The sequence below is a fragment of the Chiloscyllium plagiosum genome, chromosome 4 (genome assembly GCF_004010195.1).
Source record: "Chiloscyllium plagiosum isolate BGI_BamShark_2017 chromosome 4, ASM401019v2, whole genome shotgun sequence".
NCBI classification, from domain to species: domain Eukaryota; kingdom Metazoa; phylum Chordata; class Chondrichthyes; order Orectolobiformes; family Hemiscylliidae; genus Chiloscyllium; species Chiloscyllium plagiosum.
The window spans coordinates 104221940-104247794 of NC_057713.1; the positions used below are offsets into that span (position 1 = coordinate 104221940).

Here is a 25855-nt window from a genome sequence, read left to right on the forward strand (position 1 = left end):
TAGTATTAAATACCCCTATTAAATTTACCCTTTATCTTTCATGCTGTAAAGAGAAGTATGCCACTGATAATTGAAATCCTTGTTATTATTCTGGAAAATCTTCATTGCAGTCTTTGTTAGACCTTGACGACCTTTATGCCAATCATTACTCCAGTGGATATTATGAGCTGATCCAAGAACTTCTCATGCTTGTACCTCGTCATTCCATCAGTAGGAATTGCTTTTTCTCCTTTGCTTTTAAATATTTGAAAAGCCCCCATGTGGAAAATTCAGTCCTTATGAAATAGTAATTGTTATAGCTCACCATGTGCAATGTCACAGAATATCTGTTGTGGATTATGTCATACATAATTTAAATTGCAATCCATCTTAGAATGATGGATTCTGATTTGTTTTTAAATGAGTGGAGCTATTTCTGAAAGAAGAATGGCATAACGATTTTTTTAAATGACAGTTTTCCATAAACAAGGCATTGTTGGAATTTTTTTAGATTATTCAGACAGTTTTTATTGATATGCTTGTTTGTCTGTCAAGTTATGCATTATGGCAATAACGAGTTATAAGAGGTGATTCTAGACTCTAGTGCTTCCAATTCTAGTCCATTGATCACAGGAGATACATCTGTAATGGCAGAAAGTCACTAGCTATGCTATTTCCCAAAGTGCATGTCCACCAAAAATACTTTCTATAGTCAGTTATTGTTTAACCTAACATTCTGAGTCAATTCATTACAGCTAGGCAGCCTGTACTGTTTTGCATGTAACTTTCAAACATCCACATTTCCTCAAGCTGAGAAGCCTAGTATTAACTTATTGCTGCATTCCTTCCCACTCAGCTACACTCACCCTGGACTGGAATAAGACACTGACAGGCATTTGTTTCTTTCTCTTGCAGGGGCAGAAGTGCAGCCTGGCCCTGGAAACTAGTTGCATCATGCTAGCTCAGCTTCTTCATTTTTTCCACAAGGAGCAACCCACAGGGAAAGGCTTGAACAGTGTTTCAAGTGCTGACTCTTCTCATTGGCCAGTTTACAAAAGACTAAAACTATAGGCATTGGATTTTTTTATTGGTTTCTGCTTTTTTTTTGTTTTAAAATGAACTGTTGTTTTGCACAGGTGGAGAATTCTTGAAGTTTTTGATTTTACAAATATGGCCTCCAATAAATAGAAATGGCATTGTACAGCATAATCTTAACAGGGGATCTGAGGCCTTACAAATGATGTGGTAAAGCTGTATAACAAATATTTATTGAAGGGCTTCTTGTGAATACAACACAAGCATGGAAGTACAGATGTCATTAAATGACATTTCCATTATTTCAAGGTTCTTTTTTGCATCCCACCTCTCAAACTTCATTAAACTGTAACTGTAGGGCACACAGTAACGAGTTTTTAATGAAACTTTATCCAACACCACCAATAATTTACCACCTCTTTAAGCAGTTGATGTATTTGATTTAATTTGTTGATTTGTATGTTTCTATTGAACCCTTATCCAATATAATTGCAGTGCTCTCTTTAGCAGTAAAATGGCTCCCTACATATCACTCCATCACCAAGCATATCTATATTTGTTTTCCATTACACCTCTTCCTCAGCTCATCTATTGCTGAAATGCTCATTCATGTGCATTTGCTATCTCTGGATATGATTATTCCAATGCTGCCCTGACTGGCCTCCATCCTCCACACTATATAAACTCATTCATCCAAATTACTGCTCCCACTTTCCCAACTCCACCAGGGGTTTTTAACCCATAATAACCATTACGGTCAAGGACCTATTGGTTCCCAGTCCATAATGACATAGCTTTAACATTCTCTTCCATACATTCAAATTCTCCCTTGAATGTGCTCCTTTCTATGCAGCCTCTTTTAACCCTATGATCCTTTCAGGTCACTTCACTTTGCTGCTTTTGATTTCCTGTGCCATTAATTGCTCTTTATTTGGAAGCTATGCCTTCAACTGCCGAAACCTAAAGACCTGGAATTTAGTCCCTGAAACACTTAACCTCTGTATCTTGCTTTCCTGCTTTTAAGACATTCCTTAAAAGTCCCTTTGACCAAACTCTTGTTCTTTCTGTTCTAAAATCTCTTTATATGACTTCATGGCAAATTTTGTTGAATACTGCTTCTGCAAAAAGTTTTAGAATGTCTTACTATGTTAAAGACACTATTCATGCAAGTTGTTCATAAACATTGCTTTCTAGAAACACCGCATTTCCACTGTTTCTATCTGATGGAAGCATGCAGTGTCAAATTGATAATTTATTTCAACATTGTAGCATAGCAGTAGCACATTTTCAACTTTACAACATGTTTAAATAAATAAGGTGAGTATATTAAATTGAATGTTGTCCAATAGTGATTACACTTGATTTTTAAACAAGCTGTCTTGCAAAATATTACAAAAGAAAAATACCGCAGATGCTGGAAATCTGAAATAAAGACTCAAAATACTGGAAACACTCAGCATGTCAGGCAACATCAATGGAAAGGAATGGAGTTAATATTTCAGGGTAATACAGGATCATTGACCTGAGACTTTAACTCTGATTCCATAGTTGCCACATGACCTGCTGATTATTTCCAGCATTTTCTGTTTCATTGTAGAAATATTTTATTTATACCTGAATTGTCAAGATGAATTAGTAGCATCTCTCTCCTCCAGAACTTCTCGGCAGGATTTTCTCAGGGTAGTATCCATGGCTTAATCATCTTCTTCTCCTTTTCAAATAACCTTTCTTCCATCATAAGGTCAGAATTGGGGATGTTTATTGTTAATTGGCAAATATTCAGCACCATTTGTGACTCTTTATATACTGATGCTCTCTATAAGCAGTAAGATCTGGAGAGCATTCATACTTGGGCTGATAAGAGGCAAGTTAGATTTGCGGCACACAAGTGCCAGGCTAAATAGAATGTAACTATCTCCCATGACTCTCAATAAAATCTCTGTCACTGAATCTCCTGCTATCTTCATTCTGGGATTACCACTGACGAAAAATTGAACTGGACAAGCCATCAAAACACTTTGGCTATAAGAGCAGATGTGATGACCATTCGTGGTGAGTAACTCACCTCCTGACTCCCCTGAGCCTGTCCATTATATACATGCTCAAGTCAGGAATATGATGGAATACTTCTCACTTGCTTGGATGTGTTCAACACTCAAGAAGCTTGAAACCATTCAGGACAAAGTAGCCTACTTGATTGACACCACACCCACCCCATTCAGCATTTATTCCCTTACACTACAAATGTACAATGTACCGTCTACAAGATGCACTACGGCTACTCACCATGGCTGCTTCAACAGGACCTTCCAAACCTATGACCTCTATCAACTAGTAAAGCAGAGGCAGCAGGTGCATGGCAGAAAGACCACCTGCAGATTCCCCTCCAAATCATTGGACTTGGAACTGTATCACCATTCCTTTACTGTTACTGGGTCAAAATCTTATAGCTTTCTTCTGAATAGAAATCTGAATGTACCTGCACCCTGGAGACTGCAGTGGTGCACCAAAGCAGTACACCATCACCTCAGGGGGAATTTGGAATGGACAATATATGGCTGAACAGTGAAGCCCACATATTATGAATAAATATTCATTAAAAAGTGAAATATTCAGAATTACAGAATTGTTACAGGCCAGAAGAATGCCACCATGTATTTCCTGGCTCTTTAAATGAGCATTTCGTTTAACATCATTCTCTTGCTTTTCCCCCCATAACTCTGCTAATTATTTCTCTTCAGACAGCAGTATTCTCCCCTTTTTAATTGTTGAATTGAACCTGACATTTTGAGGCAGTGCATTCTAGACATTAACCATTAGGTGCATGAAAAGGTGTTCACACATATAGCTTTTGCTTCTTTTACCAATTACTTTAAATCTGTGCCCTCTCATTTTTGGGAACGTTTTTTCTCTGTCTATTCTGTGCAGACCTTTTATAATTTTGAATTTTTTGCTATCAAATCTTTCAGCTTTCTTTTCTCGAAAGAGAACTATCCTAACTTCTCCAACTTCTCTTCATAACTGCAGGTCCTCATCCTTTGAGCTGCTCTCCTTAGAGCAACAATTCAACATCTTGTACCTCCTACCATATCAAAGGGATATTCACCTCATTTAGTTGAAACATCGCTGTTTCAGAAAGTTATTGAGTTGTGCATATTCAGAGGTCTCATTTGATAAAAACAGTCACTGAACTCTAAAAGCCATGTAAAATATTGTAATGCAGAATTTTGCAAGCTTTTGTCTTTGTACATTGCCTGCTCATGGAACCTGGGAGATCATCTGCAAAGGTTAAATTCATGATTCTTTAACATGAACATAGTTCAAATTGCTAATGTAAATAAATATAGTTATTAAGAATTTATTCAGTGTGGACTTGTTGGGCCGAAGGGCCTGTTTCCATACTGTAAGTAATGTAATGTAATCTAATCTAATCATCTGGAAAGGTTAAATTCATGATTCTTTAACATGAACATAGTTCAAATTGCTAATGTAAATAAATATAGTTATTAAGAATTTATTCACCAATGAGACAACAGATGCATGAGTAGCTCCTTCCAAAAGTCCCCCAATTTAAAACTGGATGAACCATGAAAGAAATATTAATAAAACATAAAATTCTAGAAACACGCAGCAAGTCAGCATAAAGTATCATAGGACTTGCAACCTCAGTTTTACTGCGTTTCAGAGCTTTCAGGTCTTCATTGCTGGAGATTAGGTATTCCTAGGATTGAATGTTATAATTTCCTGCTGTTATTATCCCTATTATCACTGGCACACACTGTGACTTCATACAGGTACAGTTAAATAAATATCTGGAAGAAGTGATGATAACCAAAATATTAAAATTATTCTGTGAGAGTTAGTTTTGTCTAAAGTTTGGTGCTCAAAACTAAATGTTATATTTTGGAATAACTCTCCTGCACTATGTCATATCCCAGTGGGGTAGGGCACTAAAATTCAAGTCCTGCTATTTTTGGAGTGGTTCCAAGAATTTCAGATTTTATCAAAGTGGACAACATGTCCCAATTTACTGATCTTTTAAGACCAAAGTTTCTGTAGTTAATAGGAATTAATATCAATTACAAATAAATGGATTCTACCAATGGGTAAACAACAGACCTGGTTAAATATAACTCTGCTGGTTAAAACCTTGGCCGACTATAAAACTCGCCCTATATTCACACTCACAGATGCAGAGGGAGGGAAAAACTGGGAAGCCAGTTCAATGGTCCCCTCATCCTCAGGATTGACTGTGACAATTCTTTTGGCTTGCCAGAACTTGCTGTTAACCTACACCATAAGGGACTCTAAGACACAGGAGCAGGTTAGACCATAGAGCCTATTGAGTCAGCTCCTCTGTTCAATGAGATCGTGACTGATCTGGTTACTCGCAACTCCATTTTTCTGCCTTTTCCACATAACCCTCGACACCCTTACTGATAAAAAAATCTGTCAATCTCAGCCGTGAATATACTGAACGATCCAGGCTCGACAACCCTCTGTGGGAAAGAATTCTGTAGATTTACAGTGGTCTGAAAGAAGAGATTTCTCCTACTCTCTGCCTTAAATGTGTGACCCCACATTCAGAGACAATGGCCTCTAATCCTAGACTCTCCCACAAGAGGTACCAACCTCTCTGCATCTACTCTGTCAAAACCTCCTTAGAATCATATGTATCAATAAGGTTTTTTTTTGTTCTTCTAAATTCCAATGAGTACAGGACCATCTTACTCAATCTCTCCCAAGGACAGTCCCTCCATATCAGCCTCATGAACCTTCCAAGTACCGCTTCCAATGCCAATATATCTTTCCTTAGATTAGATCCTCCACAATGTTCACGGTATTCCAGGTGTAGTCTGTCCAATGCCTTATGTAGTCTTAGCAAAATCTCCCTACTTTTATGCTCCATTCTCTTTGAAATAAAAACCAACACTCCATTTGCCTTCCCTATTACCCACTTAACTTGGCTGAGATTTTTATGATTCATATATAAGTACTCCTAAATCTTCTGTGCTGCACCTTTCTATAGTCTTTTCCCATTTAAATAATATTCAACTCTTCTGTTATTCCTGCCAAAGTTCATTATCTCACACTTTCCAACTGTATATTTCATCCGTCAAGTTTTTGCCCATTTGCTTAATCTATCTCTATCTCCCTGTGGACACTTTGTGTCATCTTCACCAGTTGCCATTTCTGCTAATTTTGTGTCATCTGATCTCTTCGTACTTTCATCTGCTTGCAGGGGGTACAGAGTGATTGGTTCACAACTTATCAATTCTCTGACTTATTGGTTGAAAGCAGCAGCATCCAGTAACTAGTGAGGGAAAGTAAACTGGCTTTCTTCAAGCATTAGGTGTTTTTACTGCAGAGAAAAGGACAGCACCTCCCCTTCCAGACGTCTAATTGCTTCTGACTGTATTGTTCACACATACAAGATACTCAGTTACCTGACAGCCAATCACGCCGTTATTGGCAGGCAGGATGCCTTTGTCATCAACAATTGTTCACTACTCCAAGGATAGATCAACTACTTTTTGACAGCCAAATCTCACTTTGTGTACATTGTCTTCATCCGATTCATCTGCAACTAAACTTCCTGTACTGGTTGAACAAACAATAGTGTAAATAACACTTATTGTAAGTGCAGCAATCCCTTCAACCCCCAGTGTTAAAAACAGTTCTTTTCCCATTTCAGTCCACAATCAAAAATACAGAGAAATGAAAAAACACTATTGGCTTCACAACATTTATTTTACCAATTGATACTTCAGCATTTTTACTGACTCGGTAATTATTCCTGTTTTCTTTCCACTCCTTGTTTCTAATGAACACTGAATCTACTTGAGATTGTAGATTATTCCCCACACTGAGAAGAGTTTAGAAACATCAGTCAGCTATATAAACAAATCTGTCTGGTTAATACTACAGATTTACTGAAGTCTTTAACTCATTACATTTCAGTTAAGGCTTGATCAAGGTTCAGATTAATCGTAATGGAATATTGATGTTTTGATGTCTTCAAATTAAAATGGCTTTTTGGCACCATCAGAGAGAAATTGTGTTCTGCAAAGCTTACATTTGAAGCTTTGAGTCCTTGAATAGCACACATTTTAAGTTGGATACCCTCTCCCTTTGCACCAATTGCACACAAAGGAATGTACAATGACTAAAACTTGCATTTATCTTGGGTCATTAATGTAGTAAAATACTTCAAGGTGCTTCACAGCAGCATTGTCAATCAAAATTTCACACTGTGCTAGGTGAGAAAAGGTCCTAAAAATGCTCAGTGAGAAACAGGAAAGAGGAACCTGGAAGGGCAAATCATATAGGAAAGATATACATTATTAAGTCATTTTATGGAAGAGAATTCGTATCCTCAGATCTCTCTGCTAAGGTTATAGCTATATATTAAACTTTCAGTGTATTTGGGGGTAATTTTGTGATTTTGTTCTTGTGGCAGGCAGCCTCTCTGGTGAGATGATCATCTTCGCAATATCAATTAATGTTGTATTTTTACATTTTCAAGCACAAAAAGCAGAATTGGTGTTTAAACTATGGGGAAACTTTGTTTCTTTTATCACACCTGAACCTATGGCACTCAATGTAGAAGGAAAAGTGTCTGGGAAAGGATTTGTTTTGAGGTGATTCTGTTTCATAGAATCCCACAGTGTGGAAGCAGGCTATTCAGTCCATCGAGTCCACATGGACCCTCCAATGAGCAGCCCATCCAGACCCATCCCCCGATCACTGCATTTACTATGGCGAATCTACTTAGCCTACACATCCCTGGGCACAATCAGCAATTTAACTTGGCCAATCCACCTTATCTGCACATCTTTGTGGGAGAAACCAAAGCACCTGGAGGAAACCCACACAGACAAGGGGGGAACGTGTTAATAACTCTACACAGACAGTCGCCCAAGGCTGGAATTGAACCTGAGTTCCTGGCACTGTGAGGCAGGAGGGCTAACCACTGTGCCACCCCATTTTGAAGTATGATCAATGTGAGAAACTAGGAACTATGATGTAGCAAAAAGATTTTGAAGTCCAAAGACGCAATTCATTAAAAGCTATCAGTGGTTAAAAACAATTAAACAGATTCATGGGAGGCTGTAATGCATCCATGTGTTTTGGAGTCTCACTTAGATCCCATATATGAAAGTCCTGCCCCAAATTCTGAATGATTTAAACTTTTGTCCGTCGGAGAACAGGGTTGAGTGCAATTCACACAGACAAGAAAACCAATCTCAGCAGGATCAATTTAAACAAACCCTGTTTTGCCAGGTTAAACCCCTAAGTCTGCCAATCCAGTTGATGAGGTTGACATAAATACTTTTTAAGCGTAGATAACACCTGTACAACTATTGTGACATGAAGTTTTTAAATGATCACTTTAAACTAAAGGAAAGAAGCTACTGCCATCGGTGGGAGACTTTTTTTGAGAAGAAACTCTCCTGGACTACATTAATTTATCATCGAATCCCTATAGTGTGGAAACAGGCCCTTCAGCCCAACTAGTCCACACAGACCCTCCGAAGAGTATCCCACCCAAATAGATGTTAAAAAGAAGTGCCATTTGGTTTTGCACTTCAGTAGAGCACATTGTTGACAGTTCTTCAAGCCCATCTTCCTCATTATGGATGCCTTGCTGAGCTCAGAAGCTATAATCATTACATCAAAGGGATTCTGAGTTCAAAATGTGACTGACAGCTAAAGAGGCTAATCAAGGATTAGTTGCCTATAATATGGGGCTTGAATAGAAGGTTGTGTCTTTATGTAAGAGATAAACCACATGTGAGTTGAAGGCTCCAGATGGACTTTAAGATTGGAGTTCTTTTCACAATCAAGTGTGTCAGAATGGGAGCCATATTGCTAGCAGGTTTTCGTTTCATCTCCAATGGCTCCCGATGGATACCCATGGTGAATGCTGAATGAGTGACTGTGGAGATGGCTTGGAGGGAATAAAGGTCCATGGAGAGTGCATAAATGGCATTGAATTGCATAAGTATGAGGATTTAGGAACAAAAGCCTATGATGGATGAAAACTAAAATATTTACCAATCTTTAAAACAACTCAGACAAAGCCCCCAAAGAACTGAGACAAGCCTTCTAACCAACTCACTTTGACAATAGCTTGCCCCTGTGGTCATCTGTGCTCAGTTCTGGTATCAGAAGATCCAACTCTATCATCTTCTATTCCTTCTTCGATTCTGCAAGATACCTTGGTGCTCTAAATCTGGCCTAGGATCCTAAAATTAGACTGAGGCCATTCACAAGTGAAATTAGGAAATACTTGTCACACAAAGATAAATAGAAATTTGGAATTCTCTCCCAAAAAGCTAAAAAGATTGGGACATATGGAGCTTTTAAGTCTGAGATTGATAGACTTTATTAATTAAGCATGTCAAGAGACATGAAGTAAAAGCAGATAAATGGAAATGAGATGTAAATCAGACATGATCTAACTGATTAGTAGGGAAGTCTCAAGGGACTAAATGTGCTGCTTCTTTTCTTAATGTTCTTATATACCAGATTTTCCACCCATCAATATAATTGGACAGAAAATCGAACATCCCATTCTATGCAACTTTCTTTCATATATGTTTTCATGCTAAAACTTAATCAGTCAAATAATGATAATTTATCTTGCAGTCAACATTATAATCATATCAAACAAGCTAAGTAAATGTGACAAGGGCAGACTGACTAAATTGAAGAGAACACTCAACCATCTGGAAAGATTTTATGATAGATTCACTGAAGAAATTGAACAATACAACCTTTACATTCAGTAATCTGCGTTCTCACTCTGTTATGTAGATTTCTCACAATAACAAAATTTCCTTTCATAGTCATTACTGAAAAATTTTCAAAGATTTGTTTTGACTCTTCACTCTGAATCTTCCTTAACTTATGACTGGGTAAATAAAGCAGTAAATCACCTACCTTTGTAATTATTTGGAACATGCATTTTTTTGTCACCGGACAAAACATTCTTTTTATTTCATACAGTCCTTTGAACAAATGGAGTTGCCAAAACTCACAGGATAAAAAGCCGGTTCCTCTTCCAGTCTGTGCCTGAGTGGAGCCAGAGCTTTTGTGTTAATTTTATCGCTTATCCATCCTAGTACCTTGGGGGAAGCATCTCACTATCATTAGTTGTCTTGGACTGTCATTTGTTTGATCACTTACATGTGACGTATTGTTTTGTGTAAATTGTCAATGTATGTTATGTATGTTATAGTACCTGCCTACACTGCTGTTTATAATAAATGTGAATGATTATTTTGCATAATATGTTTCAGACCAATCAAAGTTGACCGTTCACCACTGATTAATATGTACCACCTCTGTGATGTCCAAATGATTTATTCATGTTGTTTGTCTGTTGCTTCCACTAATTGCTGTCTTTTAAACTAATGGAATGACTAGCTTATTGTATGGCCCCTTTTTGTTTTTTATTTACCATTTTTGCTGTTGAAGTCTTAGAATGCAACACTAGCAAGTTACAGATGCTGAACACAGATAAGCAATCGATCAGATTGCACTTTGTTACATGTTTACTGTCACTTTAGATTATATATTTTAATAATCAATGTATGGAACAGGATGACTTAGCCTTTTAAATGCAATTTAGAGGTCCACTGGAATTAACTTTCAAATAATTTTTAAAATCTTACAATTCGGGGATAAAATTGAGGAAGAAATTTTTCTTGTAAAATTCCAAGTTCAATGTAATTTTAAAAGATATAAGATTCAGTGACTCCATGGAGGAAGAAATATTCCTTGAGAAACCCCACTGTTGTTATCTGTGGTGGAAGAAAATTGGCATAGAGCCATAGAGTCATAGCATGGAGTCTCAGGCTACAGAGTACTGCTTCTACAAAATACCACGCTTGTAAAATTTGGTGAGTCTGGGAAGAGGTCCTGTTATTTAAAATAAACAGAAACAATCTGAGAGACACATCATGGGACAGCATGAGCTGAAATCTAGAGGCATTAATGAAAATGAAACTTTGAACAATGACTCTGAAAAGAAGGACTAGAAATGTTTATTTCGATCAAGGATGAGTAGAGAACTCCTAGCTTGTAAATCCTACAGCATGTGGGAACTTTAAGATACTTTGTGTCTTGGGGGACTATATTTGTCGGTACTCCCTCCAGCTGCTGAACTCCATATCAGGCTGTGTGAGATTGAGTGACAATTGGAGTCACATCAGAGCATTAGGAAAGATGAAGGTTTTTCTGGATTACAAATTTAAGGAGGTTGTCACCTCACAGGCTGGGAGTACAGTGATATAGATGGTAAGCCACCAGGAAATGAAGGAATTGTGGATTGCATATCTCTCTCAAACCAGTGCTCATCTTTGGAGACTACTGAGACTTATAATGCTTTGAAGGAGTACAGTTCAGATCAGTTGAGTCACACATGGAGTTTTGCCTATTTAATGCTAAAAAGAGCCCCTCCCAGAATATTCTGCAGGGAGAAAGTGATGGAGAATTTAACAAATGACATGAAGGAGACTGTTGAGAGGTTCTTTGGTCCTATTTTCAGGAGCTATGGAAAAAAAGGTAATAAGCACTACATTATTTTTGTGTTGCATTGCTAAGGAGACTAGAAATCTGAAGACCGGAAAGAGAAGGGAGAAAGAGCTTGAGCGTCTTGGGCAGAAGGCACCTAGTCAAAAGTGAACTTCAACCTGGATCAATGCCACTGTCCAGAGGTTCATTAATATAATTGGGTAAATTTTAAACTAAGTTAACAGGATGGTAAGCATCAACATATAAACATGAAAAAGAGGAATCAAATAAGAAGAGTCTTGGATATACTGGGGAAAGATGTGGTATCATATTTGATAGAAAGAGACCGTAGATCAAGGAGGAACATAAAGACAGGTTTCCAATACATATTTGTAAAACACAAAGTGAGGTGATCATTGTTGATGAGCTACAAGGACCAGTAGTCATGCTGGAAGATGGTGTAACTAGCAATATTGAAACATTGCACTGCATTTTAGCAAGGGTGTGAAGACTTTAGAGATAATGCAGAAAAGGTTTACACAAACAGTTCCAAGGATGAAAAATGTCAATTTGAGAAATTAAGAGTTGATTTTTTAAAAAGAGGACATGGTTGAGAGATTTGATTGAGGTGTTCAAAATCATGAGGTTTCTAGACAGAGCAGATAGAAGTTGATGCCACTGGCAGTAAAGATGAGACCCCGAAAACACCATCTTAAGGTGGTGACAAAAGAATCAATTGTGACATCAGGTAAAAATATTTAAACATAACAAAATGTTAGGATTTGGAATGCACTGCCCCAGAGTGTGGTGGAAGTGTATAATGTCAGGCTTTCAAAAATGAATTGAATACGTACCTGACAAGACCAAGTTTGCAGAGCTACAGAAACATCTGGGAGTGAGTTGCTATTGCAGTGGCCTCCTTCTGTGTTGTAACCATTCTCTAATTCTATCATTCTCACACAAAGATCTGGAGCAATGAATGATCTTTGCAGAAGTTTTTCAGCTACAGGATAGATACATTCCTACAAGAGGACAAGGTGGGAGAACCAAAGCCAGGTCTTCTTGAAAAACAATGGAGCTAGAGAAGCCAAAGTGTGTTGTATGATGCAGCTCAAGTGAATGCTTAAAGTGAGAGCTGAAGAAATTAGTTGAGGGGAATAGTAAACAGATAAACACGGCAAGCCAACAAAAGACAATGAGCATAGAATGGCAATTAACAAAAAAATTTGTTATCAGTTGGCAAATAAAATGATGGGTTGGGGTCTATTAGGAACAAAGAAGTTTATATGGATATTTTGGGCTGTTGTGGCACAGTGGTGGTATCCCTACTTCTGGATCAGGAGACCTGGGTTCAAGTCTCAGCTGTTCCAGAAGTGTATGTCTGAACAGGTTGATTAAAGACATCTTTATATGAATGTTATGACACAGCTCTACAGTAGCTGAACTTGAACCCGGTATGCGTAAAGGGACATGGAATAGCGAGACCCATTTGTAATGACATTTAGTAAGGAGGAGAATGTTGACAAAATGTCAGTTGAAGTGGATGTGGTAGATGTAATAGATACCATGAAAATGGTGATATTGTGTGTACTGAATCTGGTCCAGGTAATTTACATCCTGGGCTATGAAGGAAAATGGGATTGGAGTAAAGACGAGCCAAGTTTTCATGCTTCTCTGGATGTGGAAGAAGGACCAGAAAATTTGAAAGTTGCCATTCTGCCAAGTTGGGTTAGAGAAGTTGGGATTCTTCTCCTTGGACCAAAGGGAGTTGAGTAAAATCTGAAAGAGATGAACAAATTCTGACTGGTTTAGATGATGAGGACAAAAAAAAAAGCTATTCCATTAGTTTGCAGTACAGGACAAGGGAACCCAGATTAAAGGCATTGGGCAAGAGATACAAGAAAGATGTAAGGAAGAATTTTGTTAAATGGTGAGTGAGAATAACCCAGAACTTATGTGTCTGTCTTGGAACTGCATGCAATCAATAATTTCATAATGAAGAAAATAATTTTGCAGGACCACTTAATTAGAGGTCCTTTATAAAGACCACTTTATAAAGCGCCAACATTGTCTTAATGGTGTTAATGGTCTGCTCTGTGCCTTAATAACTCTATGACTCTATGCATTGAAACTGTTTTGATCTAATTCTTAATAACATAAGGCTTCTGTTAAATGGAAACATAAGTAAAGAATTCTTTCTCCCATATTGGTGGATCAATTGGAATCATGTGAGACATTTCTGATTGTTGCTGGTCTCTGCTCTCTCTGATGTATGTAAAAATTGTTCCTGGATGGACAGATTAATGGTTGCGCCGCTCTATGCATATTAGGATGGCCATGTTAGGAATGCGTAATGTCAGTCGGTGAAGTAACAGTTTTGCTACTTAAAATGTTAATATATTTTAGTTATAAGAGTTGTTGATAAAATAGATGTGTAAGTATTGCATAATGTATTTATGTTATCACTCCAGAAAGTGCAGGATGTCAAAAATGTTTCCAAATGTGAGGTGTTGATGTGCAAATATTGTTCTGGAAATGGCCTCTGTCTGAGTGTACGGTTTAAATGATAAACTTTATGATATACTTACAAATGCGCCATGAGACGATCTCCTGTTTGATAAGTGTGTTGCTACCTGTTCACCATGTGAGCAGTGAGTGTGTCAAAACAGCAAACACCGATCAGCTGTCTGATGTATGCACTCAAAAACAACACAAAGGAGGTTTTTTTATTTGATCATGAGATTTACAGATGGGTTTATAAATTAATAGAATCCAATTATACAAATTCATCCTTCTGGCAAAGCAATTCAGGCTGCACTTTATTGAGAATAGGACTGTAATTTGAATTTTAATTGAAAATTATTGAGCAGCTCAAACCATTCAGCAAGAAAGTGAAAGAATATTATTCCATTGAACAGGAAATTCTGATGTGAACCTTGTGTGGTAGCAACATCAGTTGTTACTTATGCAGCAATCTGTTCTTACTAACCTGAGTACATTAATGGTGCAGCTTTTGTCAATTTAGTTGCTAGGTTTTTTCGCAATAAACTATTTTTATATAATTAATTAATATTCTATGCTGGGTATATTCTGCATTTTAATAACATCACATTGTTCTCATCATGTAATTAGATATAATTTTCTGTTCAACACCCTACATCTATTGAATTAATTTTACTAGGAGAACCTGTTATTAGACACATAATTGCTTCACATTCAGGGAGTGCAAAGGGAGTTGTTTAGTTTTGTTGAAATATGTCAATTGTTCACCTCTATGTGAAATGGCAATATTTGTGGCTTCAGCATCTTACATAATAAGAATGCCGATAAGGGCAACTGAAAGAGCAGGTGCCTCAAGTAACCAAATGTCATATTAATATATCATTCCCTGTAATTTATGCGTACTTAAAATACTGAGGGCCTTCTGTGGTGCACTTCTGGATACAGTGACTTAATGTTTGCATTATTTTCTATTTTGGACATATCTTGATAGGCAGCCTGATACGCAATGTTAGCTTTTTGTAATTCTACCAGAACACTTGTGAAAAGTTTCCACAAAATGAATCATAAGGCTGTGAGAAATATATTTCTTGGCTGTGCTATGTTGTGTTCAATGGTTAACGTATGTAGACAAGATCTCAGTTCCTCAATGTCACACTGCATGGAAATACAGTGTACGAATTAAGTCCTAAATTAATTTCTGTTTCATATTTCCATTTTGAGCCATAATTGTGTAATATCAATTTTTTTTCACATTTCACTTTGTAATAAAGTTGGACAGGTGTATGCATTTCCTCTATTATGCTGTTGCACTATGTAATGTGAAATTAAACATTGACAAAAATTGTCTGTCTGCAGCGGTTATTTATTTCATTCAATTGTCTCACAATCTGCAGCATGTATGTCTGCAAAAGAAATAAAATCAGTCTAAAACATCTCTCATGATACTTCTCCTGTGAACTTTCTCTTGGCAAGTCAAAGATCACTGTATTGCCGGAGTAAGAAATTCACTGTGTGTAAAAGAAATGTGGGAAGTGTATGAGATATTGTAAATTGATTTTTTTTTCTAATTGTTTTCTGCAAATTTTTTTTTACCTTACCTATTGCAGATAAATGATATAAAAATGAGCTTGCTTCAGGGACATAATTAAATAATTCAATGTAAGAAGGGAACAAAGGCAAATTGGGGAAGTGCGATGTGTCTAGGGAGAAAAAGACAACTGAGATCTTGAGGATAACTTACAAGTCATCTGATTCATTAGGGAAACAGGGAATGGAGCAAGCCTAGTTTTGGAGCTGAGAGATGTTGAGCTAATGGAACTAGGCTTGTAAAGAGAATGATCAAGATGATTGACAAGAAGACAAATATTGGGCAATGCCTGGTAGGATATTTGTGGAGAGACATAGAGCAGGTTTTAACCTGTCAGACTGGGATGAGATTTTTGAATGGACGAAGGGATTACACCTGAAACCTCCCCCATGTCAGGAAAGTGGTGAGCAAGACTGCACTTGGGTTAAAGTTCTACCTTTAACCCAAGTGCATACTTCAGTGCACAAGAAACACCCGTGTAAGCAGGCATTTAGATCCGTTGAATTTAAACACGTTGAATGTTCACAGTGGCTGATTTTAACTCTAACCACATAGGCTTTCCTGGACTAGCTGGAATGCACCAAGTGAGAGGACAGTGAAAATGGATGAGGCTGAGCAAATGACAGGCAAGAAAGGCTTTAAATACTGAAATCTGATGACAGGCTCTTCACCCAGCTTAAAAAGACTTTTACTCACCCGGCTTGTTCTGAAAATATATGTTCGTGATTATGGAAATAACTCCAATGCTTTGGAGATTATTTTTTGTTGTCTTTGAGTTTTTTTTGCTTTTGAACTACTCTTCTCAACCATCACAGAATAACAACAGGAAAGATGGAGACAATTCAGCCTGTCATGTTCATGTGCTGGTCTTAGAATCATAGAATCCCTACAGTGTGGAAAGATACCTTTCTGCCCATTGAGTCCACTCTGACCCTCAAAACAGCATCCCACATTGTCCTACCCCCTACCCTATCATTGTAACCCTGCATTTCCCATGGCTAATCTACCCAGCTTTCGCCTCCCTGGACTCTACGGGTAATTTAATATAGCCAATCCACTGAGCCTGCACACCTTTGAACTGTGTGAGTAAACCAGAGCACCTGGAGGAAATCTACAGAGACATGGGGAGAATGTGCAAACTCAACGATGGCAGTCACCCAAAGGTGCAATTGAACCCAGGTCGTGGGTGCTGTAAGGCAGCAGTACTAATCACTGAACCACTGTGAAGAGCAACTCATCTCCTGCCACTCCATTCCGGCCCTCCACATTCTTCCCTGCTTTCACCAACTCTCTGGCAGCGCATTCCAGCTCCTCACAACATTGAAAAACAACGATTTTGTGATTTGGTCATTGAGAGTTACTTTAAATCCGGGCCCTCTGGTTGTCAAATTGTACCAGGAGGAAACATTTCTCAGACTGTCAAGGAAAAATAGTCTTCTCCAAGGAAAGTAATCCCAAATAATTCTCCAATCTGTCCGCGTAACTAACCTCCTCCTATCTTGCAACCATTCTTGTGAATCTTTCTTGTACTGTCTCTAATATCTTCTCATCCCTCCTAAGGTGTGTTGCTCAGATTCTGTACTCTGATTGAGGTTGAACCAGTGTTTTCTCAGTGTTATCATAAATTCCCTAATACTGAGCATGTATAATGCTTATGATACCATCTGCTTTATTAATCATTTCTCAACTTCTCCTGCTACCTGTAGTGATTAACATACAGATGGTGAAAGTCAGGACTGCAGATGTTGAGATTAGAGTTGAGACTGTGGCGCTGGAAAAGTACAGCAAGTCAGGCAGCATCCGAGGAGCAGGAGAGTTGCCATTTCGGGCAAAAACTCTTCATCAGGAATGAGGCTGGGAGCCCAGGATGTGGAGAGATAAATGGGAGAGGATGGAACTAGGGGAAAGAGAGCTGAGAGTGCAATAGGTGGATGGAGGTGGGGATAATGGTGATCGGTCAGAAAGGAGAGTGGAGCAGATAGGTGGGAAGCAAATGAACAGGTAGGACAGGTCATGAGGGTGGTGCTGAGTTGGAAGGTTGGAACTGGGATAAGGAGGGGGGAGGGTAAATGAGGAAACTGGTGAAATCCATATTGATGCCATGGGGTTGGAAGGTCCCGAAGTGGAAGATGAGGCATTCTTCCTCCAGGTGTCAGATGGTAAGGGAGTGGCGATGGAGGAGGCCCAAGACCTGCCTGTCCTCAGCAGTGTGGGAGGGGGAGTTGAAATGTTTGGTCACGGGGCGGTGGGGTTGGTTGGTGCAGGTGTCCCAGAGATGTTCTCTGAAGTGGTCTGCGAGAATGTAAAGGAGACCGCATGGGGAGCAATGGATACAGTAAATGACATGTATGGAAGTTCAGATGAAATTTTGATGGATGTGGAAGGCTCCTTTGGGATCTTGGACAGAGGTGACGAGGGGTAAGGTGTGGGCGCAGGTTTTGCAATTCTTGCAGTAGCCATGGGCACCTGCATGAGCCCCAGCTATGCCTGTCTCTTTGTCAGTGACGTGGAACAGTCCAACTTCCGTAGTAACACTGGCACCATTCCCCACATTTTCCTCTGCTCCATTGATGACTGCATCAGCGCCCCCTGGTGCTCCCATGAGGAGTTTGAAAATTTAGTCAAATTCACCAACACATTCCAACCCGACCTTAAATTCATCTGGACCATCTCAGACGCCTCCTTGCCCTTCCTGAATCTCTCCATCTCAATCAATGCTGATCAACTCAATATTGATATCTTCTACAAACCCACTGACTCCCACAGCTACCTTGACTACACCTCCTCCCACCCTGCCTCCTGTAAAAATGCTATTCCTTATTCCCAATTCCTCCTCCTCTGTTGCATGTGCTCCCAGGAGGGCCAGTTTTACCACAGAACACACCTCCTTCATTAAAGACCGCAATTTCCCTTCCACATGGTTGATGATGCCCTCCAGCGCATCTCATCCACTTCCCCCCCGCCACTGCAGGAATTACAATACCTCCCCCCTCACCTGTGTCCAAGGCTCCAAAGGAGCCTTTCACATCCATCAAAATTTCACCTGTACTTCCACACATGTCTTTACTGTCCATTACTCCCATGCAGTCTCCTCTACACTGGGGAGAGTGGACACTACTCGCAGAGCGCTTCAGAGAACATCTCTGAGACACCCGCACCAACCAACCCCACCGCCACATGGCCTAACACTTCAACTCCCCCTCCCACTCAGCCAAGGACATGCAGGTCCTGGGCCTCCTCCATCGCCATACCCTTACTTCTCGACGCCTGGAGGAAGAACACCTCATCTTCTGCCCTCGGGACCCTCCAACCTCATGGCATCAATGTGGATTTCACCAATTTCCTCATTTCCCCTCCCCAGTTGCAAACTTCCAACTCAGCACCTCCCTCATGATCTGTCTTACCTATCCATTTTCTTTCCCACCTATCTGCTTCATCCTCCTCTCTGACCTATCACCATTACACCCACCTCCATCTACCTATTGGACTCTCAGCTATCTTCCCCCCCAGCCCCATCCCCTCCCATTTTTCTCTCCACACCCGAAGCTCCCAGCCTCATTCCTGATGAAGAGTTTTTTGCCTGAAACATTGACTCTCCTGCTCCTCGGATGTTGCCCAACCTGCTGTGCTTTTCTAGCATCACACTCGACTATATACAGATGGCATTAGGTCCCTTTATTCCTGCACCCACTTTACAGTCATGCCCTTTGAAGACATGATTGAAGGGTACTTTGAAGGGCACTTAGCTGCTTCATCGTCCTCTTTGACTGGCCTTGTCTGGGGTTGCCTGAAATCCCATCAGTGGCTTCTTCTCTCCGTGTTGCTGTTAGAACTGAGAAGCATCAGATTGGCCAGCAACCCTTGGATGCAGAATATCCTTCCTCAGGAAGTAGAAGTCATGACCCTAAACAACTGATTGCCTGAGCCATGCAAACAATATTCTAGCTTCCAAGGCCTGGGGAGTCTATAGTTTACGATTGAGTTACCTGATTGTCATGATGCTGAAGTGAGCACTTGAAGTCAGATCCAGTAGCTGTAGTTGATTCTGTAGAAGCTTCCAATAGCTTGTGTAGTTAAACAGGGTGTGTTCTTGTACAGGAAGATTCCCCAGATCGGCAGCTTTAGGGAAGGAAAGCAGGCTTTTTAATCTTAACTCGTTATGTGGTTTTGATGCTTGTTGCCTGGGTTGCCTTAAACAAAAGAGTACTTTCTTTCTCTATATTCTTCCTCCAAGCCCTCATTCATCAAAACTCACTCCTGAGGTTGGGTTCTCAAAACCCCTTTTTGGAGGTTGGTACATATTGGTCAATGTGTTTATCATTTGTGCTGATGCGTATACACCTTTGAACATTGAGAGAATACACCAGCCCAGGATTCCTCAAGATCTGGGGAGGCTGGAGATTCCCTGAAGCCCATATGGCACCATGACAGGGAAAGCTCCTATCAGTTTTTTATCCTCTCTGAGTAGGATCCTCTCTGCTTTTATTTATTTGTTTTTATGTAACTAGAATTCCTTATCTGTGGCAGAGTCTGGAGAAGTTAAGACTTTTTAAAAAATGTAACCTATTTTCCTAATCAAGCTGTTCAGGGATGTTTTTGAACACCTCTGGAGCTGGTGGGACCTGAGCCCAGGTCTGATAGTCCAGAAAAAGGGGCTTTTAATGGGAGAATCAATGAGGGCCTAAATTGCCTCATCAGGATCTAGATTTTTAAGATTTAACCCCTGTGCTGCTGACCAAGTCGGTGGGAAGAGGCTGCTGTTGGAATTGAAGCTAACTGTTCATATTAGGCAAGTTTCTTAAGGAGAACTTAATAAGAAAAAAAAATGGATGTGTTGAACTGCATAGAGCCGATTAGTTAGAATGAATGTTGAGATCACATAAGAGCTGATTCCAAATGGAGCATTTGATCCCAGTATTCATTCATTGGTGCCCTAGGATTTATGGTTTGTTCCTGCTATCCACGATGAATGTGCTAGAAAGAAGATTACAAGTTTCTGAAACATATTTTTTCATTATTTTAACTTTAGGTTTTTAAGAAAAACATATTGAAAGAACAGTCTTCTATAAAAGTCTGCACATCATAAAAAGTCACATAATCATACAGCACACAAACAGGGCCTTTGGCCTGCTATGTCTTTGCTGACCAATAAACCACAGACTAGACTAATTCCATTTTCCTGCAATAGGGTTGGTCCATTGCTTTCTGTGCCCTGGCTTTTAAAGTGCTCATTTTTAAGTTAAAATAAACTATTCATGATAGAAACTACAGTAGGTCATGTCTGTTACAGTGGCCTGTTTCACACCCATTGAACAGTGTCTCCATTCAAATCATAAAACGGTGAATTTTAGAATCTACCTAACCATCTCAAGTCATAAAACAGTGCATTTACAATCCACCTAACCCTGGCCCTTTAAAGTTCAAAGCTTCCTCCCTCAGCAGATATCAAAGTGGGAGCCATTCAAATTGCTAATTTGAAAAGCTAATTGTGTCAGGTAAAAGTCAATGGATGAGTGCAGCCCCAAACGATGGCTTAAACAACCTTGACAGTTGGAAAGGCATCTTATCAATCTAGAACAATTGCTTTTACATTGGACATGTATAAAATTGATTGTACAGCCATTGTAGGGGATGACTTTATGTTTTCTTATATTTAGGTTTTTAGGAAAATGTGTTAAAGGACCATTCTGCTCTAAAAATCAACCTTAGCTGCAGCCTCAACATCCTCATGATCTCTGTTGAAAGGAATTACAAGGCAATTCCTCCAAAAGTGTGGGATTTCCTCTGCACACACTGCCAAATGTAGCCTGTTCCCACAGCTCACACTGCCTTAGAAATATATGAGGCTGAGACCGATTGTTCAAAAGTTTGGCTGGACATTTTACTGTCTGGCCATGTATCCTTGCTATTACTAGGATCACCTATTTCCACCTCGGTCATGTTACCTGATTCAGCCTCTGTCTCAGCATATCCGCTTCTGCAACCATCATCCATTCCTCTGTTATTTCTAGACTTAAATATTCAAATACACACCTGATTGACCTCCCGTCTCCCGTGTTTTATCCTCCAGAAACTTGAGGTCATCCAAATTCTACTGCCCACATCCTTACGCACATCCAGACCCATTCAATTGCAACCCTTATGTTCACTGTTCTTTATTGATCTTACCATTACTTTCCCCCTATTTAACATTGTAACCTCCACCAGCACAACATTTGCTGAGATATATACATTATTCTAATTAATGGCCTCTTGAGCCTCACTAATTTTTTTATCACCTGACATTAGAACTCCTGCCTTCAACTACCTAGACTCTAGACTCTGGAAACTTTCCCTAAACCTCTCTGGCTCTCTGCCTCTTCTTCTCTTAAGGTGCTTGTTAAACCTACTTTTTTCTTGAAGTTTAGTGTTAGGAGAAACATATCTATTAATTGTGTAATTAAATTTGAAACACTCACCTATTGATATAAACCACCATTTGTTATGGGATTACTAGATGCTGGTTGTGCTGAATTGAATTGTCTCAGGACAAATTCATAACTGTGGGGGTTTCACACAGGCTTGGTCCCTTTTTTAACAGGCGTGGATTGTGAATGGCTGAATTTCCTCCCATCGTCATTATTGCTGGTGCTGCACTTATTATTGGAAGGGTGATTACAATTGCTATATTAGGAGATAATAGGATATCTTGAATAAAATAGGCCACTCATTGAGTATCAAGATGACGTATGTGTGGTTAGAAACACAGAAACCAGCAGAAGGAGCATCCCTTTCAGCCTACTCACAGTTCAGTATGATCATCGCCTTTTTCTGTATTCTCAAACCAGGGGAAACAACCTTCTTACATTGAATCAGTCTAGTCCTGTTAGAATTCTTTACATTTCAAACAGTTCCTCCCTCACTTATCCATAATCTAGTGAATACAGGCCCATTTTAACCAATTTCTCCTCATTGAGCAGTCTTGTAATCCCTGGTGTCAGCTTAGTGAACCTCTGATAAGTGCATCCTTTCTTAGGTATGGAGACTGAAATTGTGCGCAATTGTCCAGGTGTGGTCTCGACCAGGCCATGTATAACTGCAGTAGAACATCCGTATTTCTGAATGCAAGTTCTCTTCCAGGGAAGGTCAATCAGATCACTTGCTTTTCTAATTGCTTGTTTCACCTTATTTCAACTTCCTGTCGACTTTTATTAACTGGTGTACAAGGTCATCAGTACTTTGTGTATGCACGTTTCTCAATATATCACCATTCAAATAACACTCTGCTTTTCTGTTTTTCACTCTGAAGTGTATAACTTCACATTGATCCATTTAGCTCATTTAAACACTATGATAGGTGTCCATATATATGTAACTGCTTGATTGGACCAGGCAATCTGGAAACATTGAAACAAATACATTTGCCAGCCCAGTGGCCAACCTCTACACATGAACGGCCTCAGAAATTAGTGTCCAACTTGTTATTAACTATCCAATGAAAATACGGGAAAATACACTTATATGTAAACTTGTAGTAAGATCTGGATAGAAAACTAGTAAATTAGATAGATTTTTCTGGTTACGGTGCATTAAGAACTGAGGAAGCAGTTCAAATCATAGCCTGGTGATATAACTTACAACACATATTATCTGCTTAAATTGCAATTCCAAAGTAATATGTACATTTACATTGGCTTCACCTCCTCAAGGGATGCATTATTCTACCTTTTAGAAAAGGAGAGACTCAATCACATCAGGCTCTCGCGAGTTTAAGGAAAACAATAATGTGCATTTATATAGCTCTTTTCTTAATGACAGGGTTCCCCAAAGTGTTTCATAACCAATTTGATGGTTTTGAAGTATGGTCACTGCTGTGATTTGGAAAGCACAGAAACAAATTTTCATGTATCAAGATACCCAACAACGAATAGCGATCAGATAATCTATTTTAGTTATGCTAGTGGAAGAATAAATATTGGATGGGCTACTGGGAAAAAATCCCCTATTCCTCATTTTCAAATAGTGGCATGAAGCCTTTCTACATTCAGCTGAGAGGACAGTCAGACCCGGTTTCTCTTCTAAGAGACCAGGACCTACAATATGTGTCCCTCAATACGGCACAGAGGCTTTCAAATATTTGGCGAATGTGAGGACTGCAGATGCTGGAGATCAGAGTCAAGATTAGAGTGGTGCTGGAAAAACACAGCAGGTCAGGCAGCATCCGAGGAGCAGGAAAATCGACGTTTCGGGCCCGAAAAGTCAATTTTCCTGCTCCTCGAATGCTGCCTGACCTGCTGTGTTTTTCCAGCACCACTTTCAAATATTTGGAGTAGTGTTGAATCCGCAACTTTGTAACTCAGTCACTGAGTCACAGCTGAAATATACTGTGGCTAGTTTACATGTCTACTGCGTTTAATTGTCAACAGTTTCCCAGTTTAAGAACAGTTTGGTCCCCACTGCTATCCCCAGACCTTTCAATGTATTAGAGTTGATCTTTCTGTGAACCTTCTCTGCAGCTGTAACACTATATTCTGCATTCTGTTGTATTACCCTGATCTACTTATTTAACATTTGATTTATCTGGATAGCACGCAATACAATACTTTTCACTGTATCTCAGTACGTCACAATAATAAATCAAATCAAAGTTGTCACATGACTACATTTTGGACTCCACATAAATGCCTGAGGATAGTTGGTGTGGAATCCACTCATTAGAAAAATCTGAGATGCCGCTCAATGAGGTGATAAGTGAATTTGAGCAAAAGGGGGCATGAATAACTCCAGGAAGTTGTAAATGTCTAGTCATTTGAAAAATAACGTAAGCCAGAAAAAGAAATATTTTAAGAGAGAAGTGGAGTTTTGGCCACAACTAGATCAGCTATGATCTTATTGAACAGCAAAGCAGGCTTGGGGGCGAAATAGCCTAATCCTGATTCTATTTCATATGCTGTTATGAAGTAGATTGTCTAATTTTACAGATTTTTTTTATAACAAGTTTACACAGCCAGTTTCTGTAAATGTGGACATTGGCGCCTACAACCAAAATATAAAAAAGAGAACAAAAAATGACTTTACACACCTAAGTGCACACTCTGGTCTTAGTCGCCACTTCAGCTGAAGACTATAATTGCTGACATGTCCTGTGAACTGCCTTGGGAGTTTGACTGGTATAATATAAGGTGGCTCATTATATTGGGTTACACTAAAAGAACAAACAGTGTAATTTAATCACATTTTTCTTTTCAAATTTAATTACAGTAACTCAGAGATTTGTTTGATATTCTTCATTAATTCCAATTTCACTATTTGGGGGCAAGTTAACTACCTCTGAGATTTACGAAAACATACATCCAACCAACATACTGATTAAATTGAATTTACTGATCGTGATGTCCCTCTGGACCAATGCCCAAAAGTAGAGTTTCATAGAATCCAATTCCACATCATTTTTAAATTACATGACATTGGAATATATTTAGCTAGTTTTATGGAGGACATCTGTAAAATCAAAGACTAACAATGAGCTCATTTCATTGCTTTACAGTGAATAATGAAAAAACTATCGAATAATTTAGGTACATTAGCGCAAAGCAAAATTCTTGCATTTTAAGACTATTGTAGCAAATATTAAAGATTCTTCTAACAGTCCCACATATTGCTATTTTTTTTTCATTTGGAATCTCATGGAAAGAATGCAAAATGAATATTCACCAGTAAATTATGTTTCCTTAATCTTACATTTTGTAAAAAGTCAAAGAGAATCAGCGGCAATACTCTCCACTAACTGGAGGTATGACTAGGATAAAGAAAATGGCAGTGATTTTTCAGGACATATCGTCTCAGTCCCAGGACATCACTACAGACATTACACACCTTCTGCTGCCTCATAGTGATGTTTCAATGCAATGCCATGGCCACTGCTGCCTTTGTCATAAAGTCAGAAATGGGGATGTTGAGGATATTTGCAATGTTCACATCTCCTCCAATGTTGAAGCACCCTGTGCAAAATGACCAAGATAATTTGGCGGAGAAGCGACAAGTAATATTTGCACCACACAAATGTTAGACCATCTACTATTGGTAGAGGAATTGAGTTTCGGAGCCATGAGGTCATGTTGCAGCTGTGCAAAACTCTGGTGCGGCTGCACTTGGAGTATTGCGTACAGTTCCGGTCGCCACATTATAGGAAGGATGTGGAAATGTTGGAAAGGGTGCAGAGGAGATTTACCAGGATGTTGCCTGGTATGG

At 39.1% G+C, this 25855-nt stretch overlaps 1 protein-coding gene across 8 annotated transcripts in view; it reads left to right on the plus strand.

Annotated features, from left to right (window-relative positions):
- The window catches only part of LOC122549286 (calcium/calmodulin-dependent 3',5'-cyclic nucleotide phosphodiesterase 1A-like), a 650398-nt gene that overhangs the window by 601998 nt on the left and 22545 nt on the right, over positions 1-25855 (plus strand). For 2 of the 8 annotated variants that reach the window (XR_006311479.1, XR_006311480.1), the window contains 2 exons: positions 895-4301; positions 4458-7289. The exons of 5 other annotated variants lie outside the window; for them this stretch is intronic. Coding sequence is in view for 1 of the 3 variants with exons in the window: in XM_043688813.1 (XP_043544748.1) it covers positions 895-926 (32 nt within the window). In the remaining 2 variants the exon portion in view is untranslated. Of the gene's footprint in view, positions 1-894; positions 4373-4457; positions 7290-25855 lie in introns of those variants that run through there. One more of the 8 variants, XM_043688813.1, reaches the window with a different exon arrangement.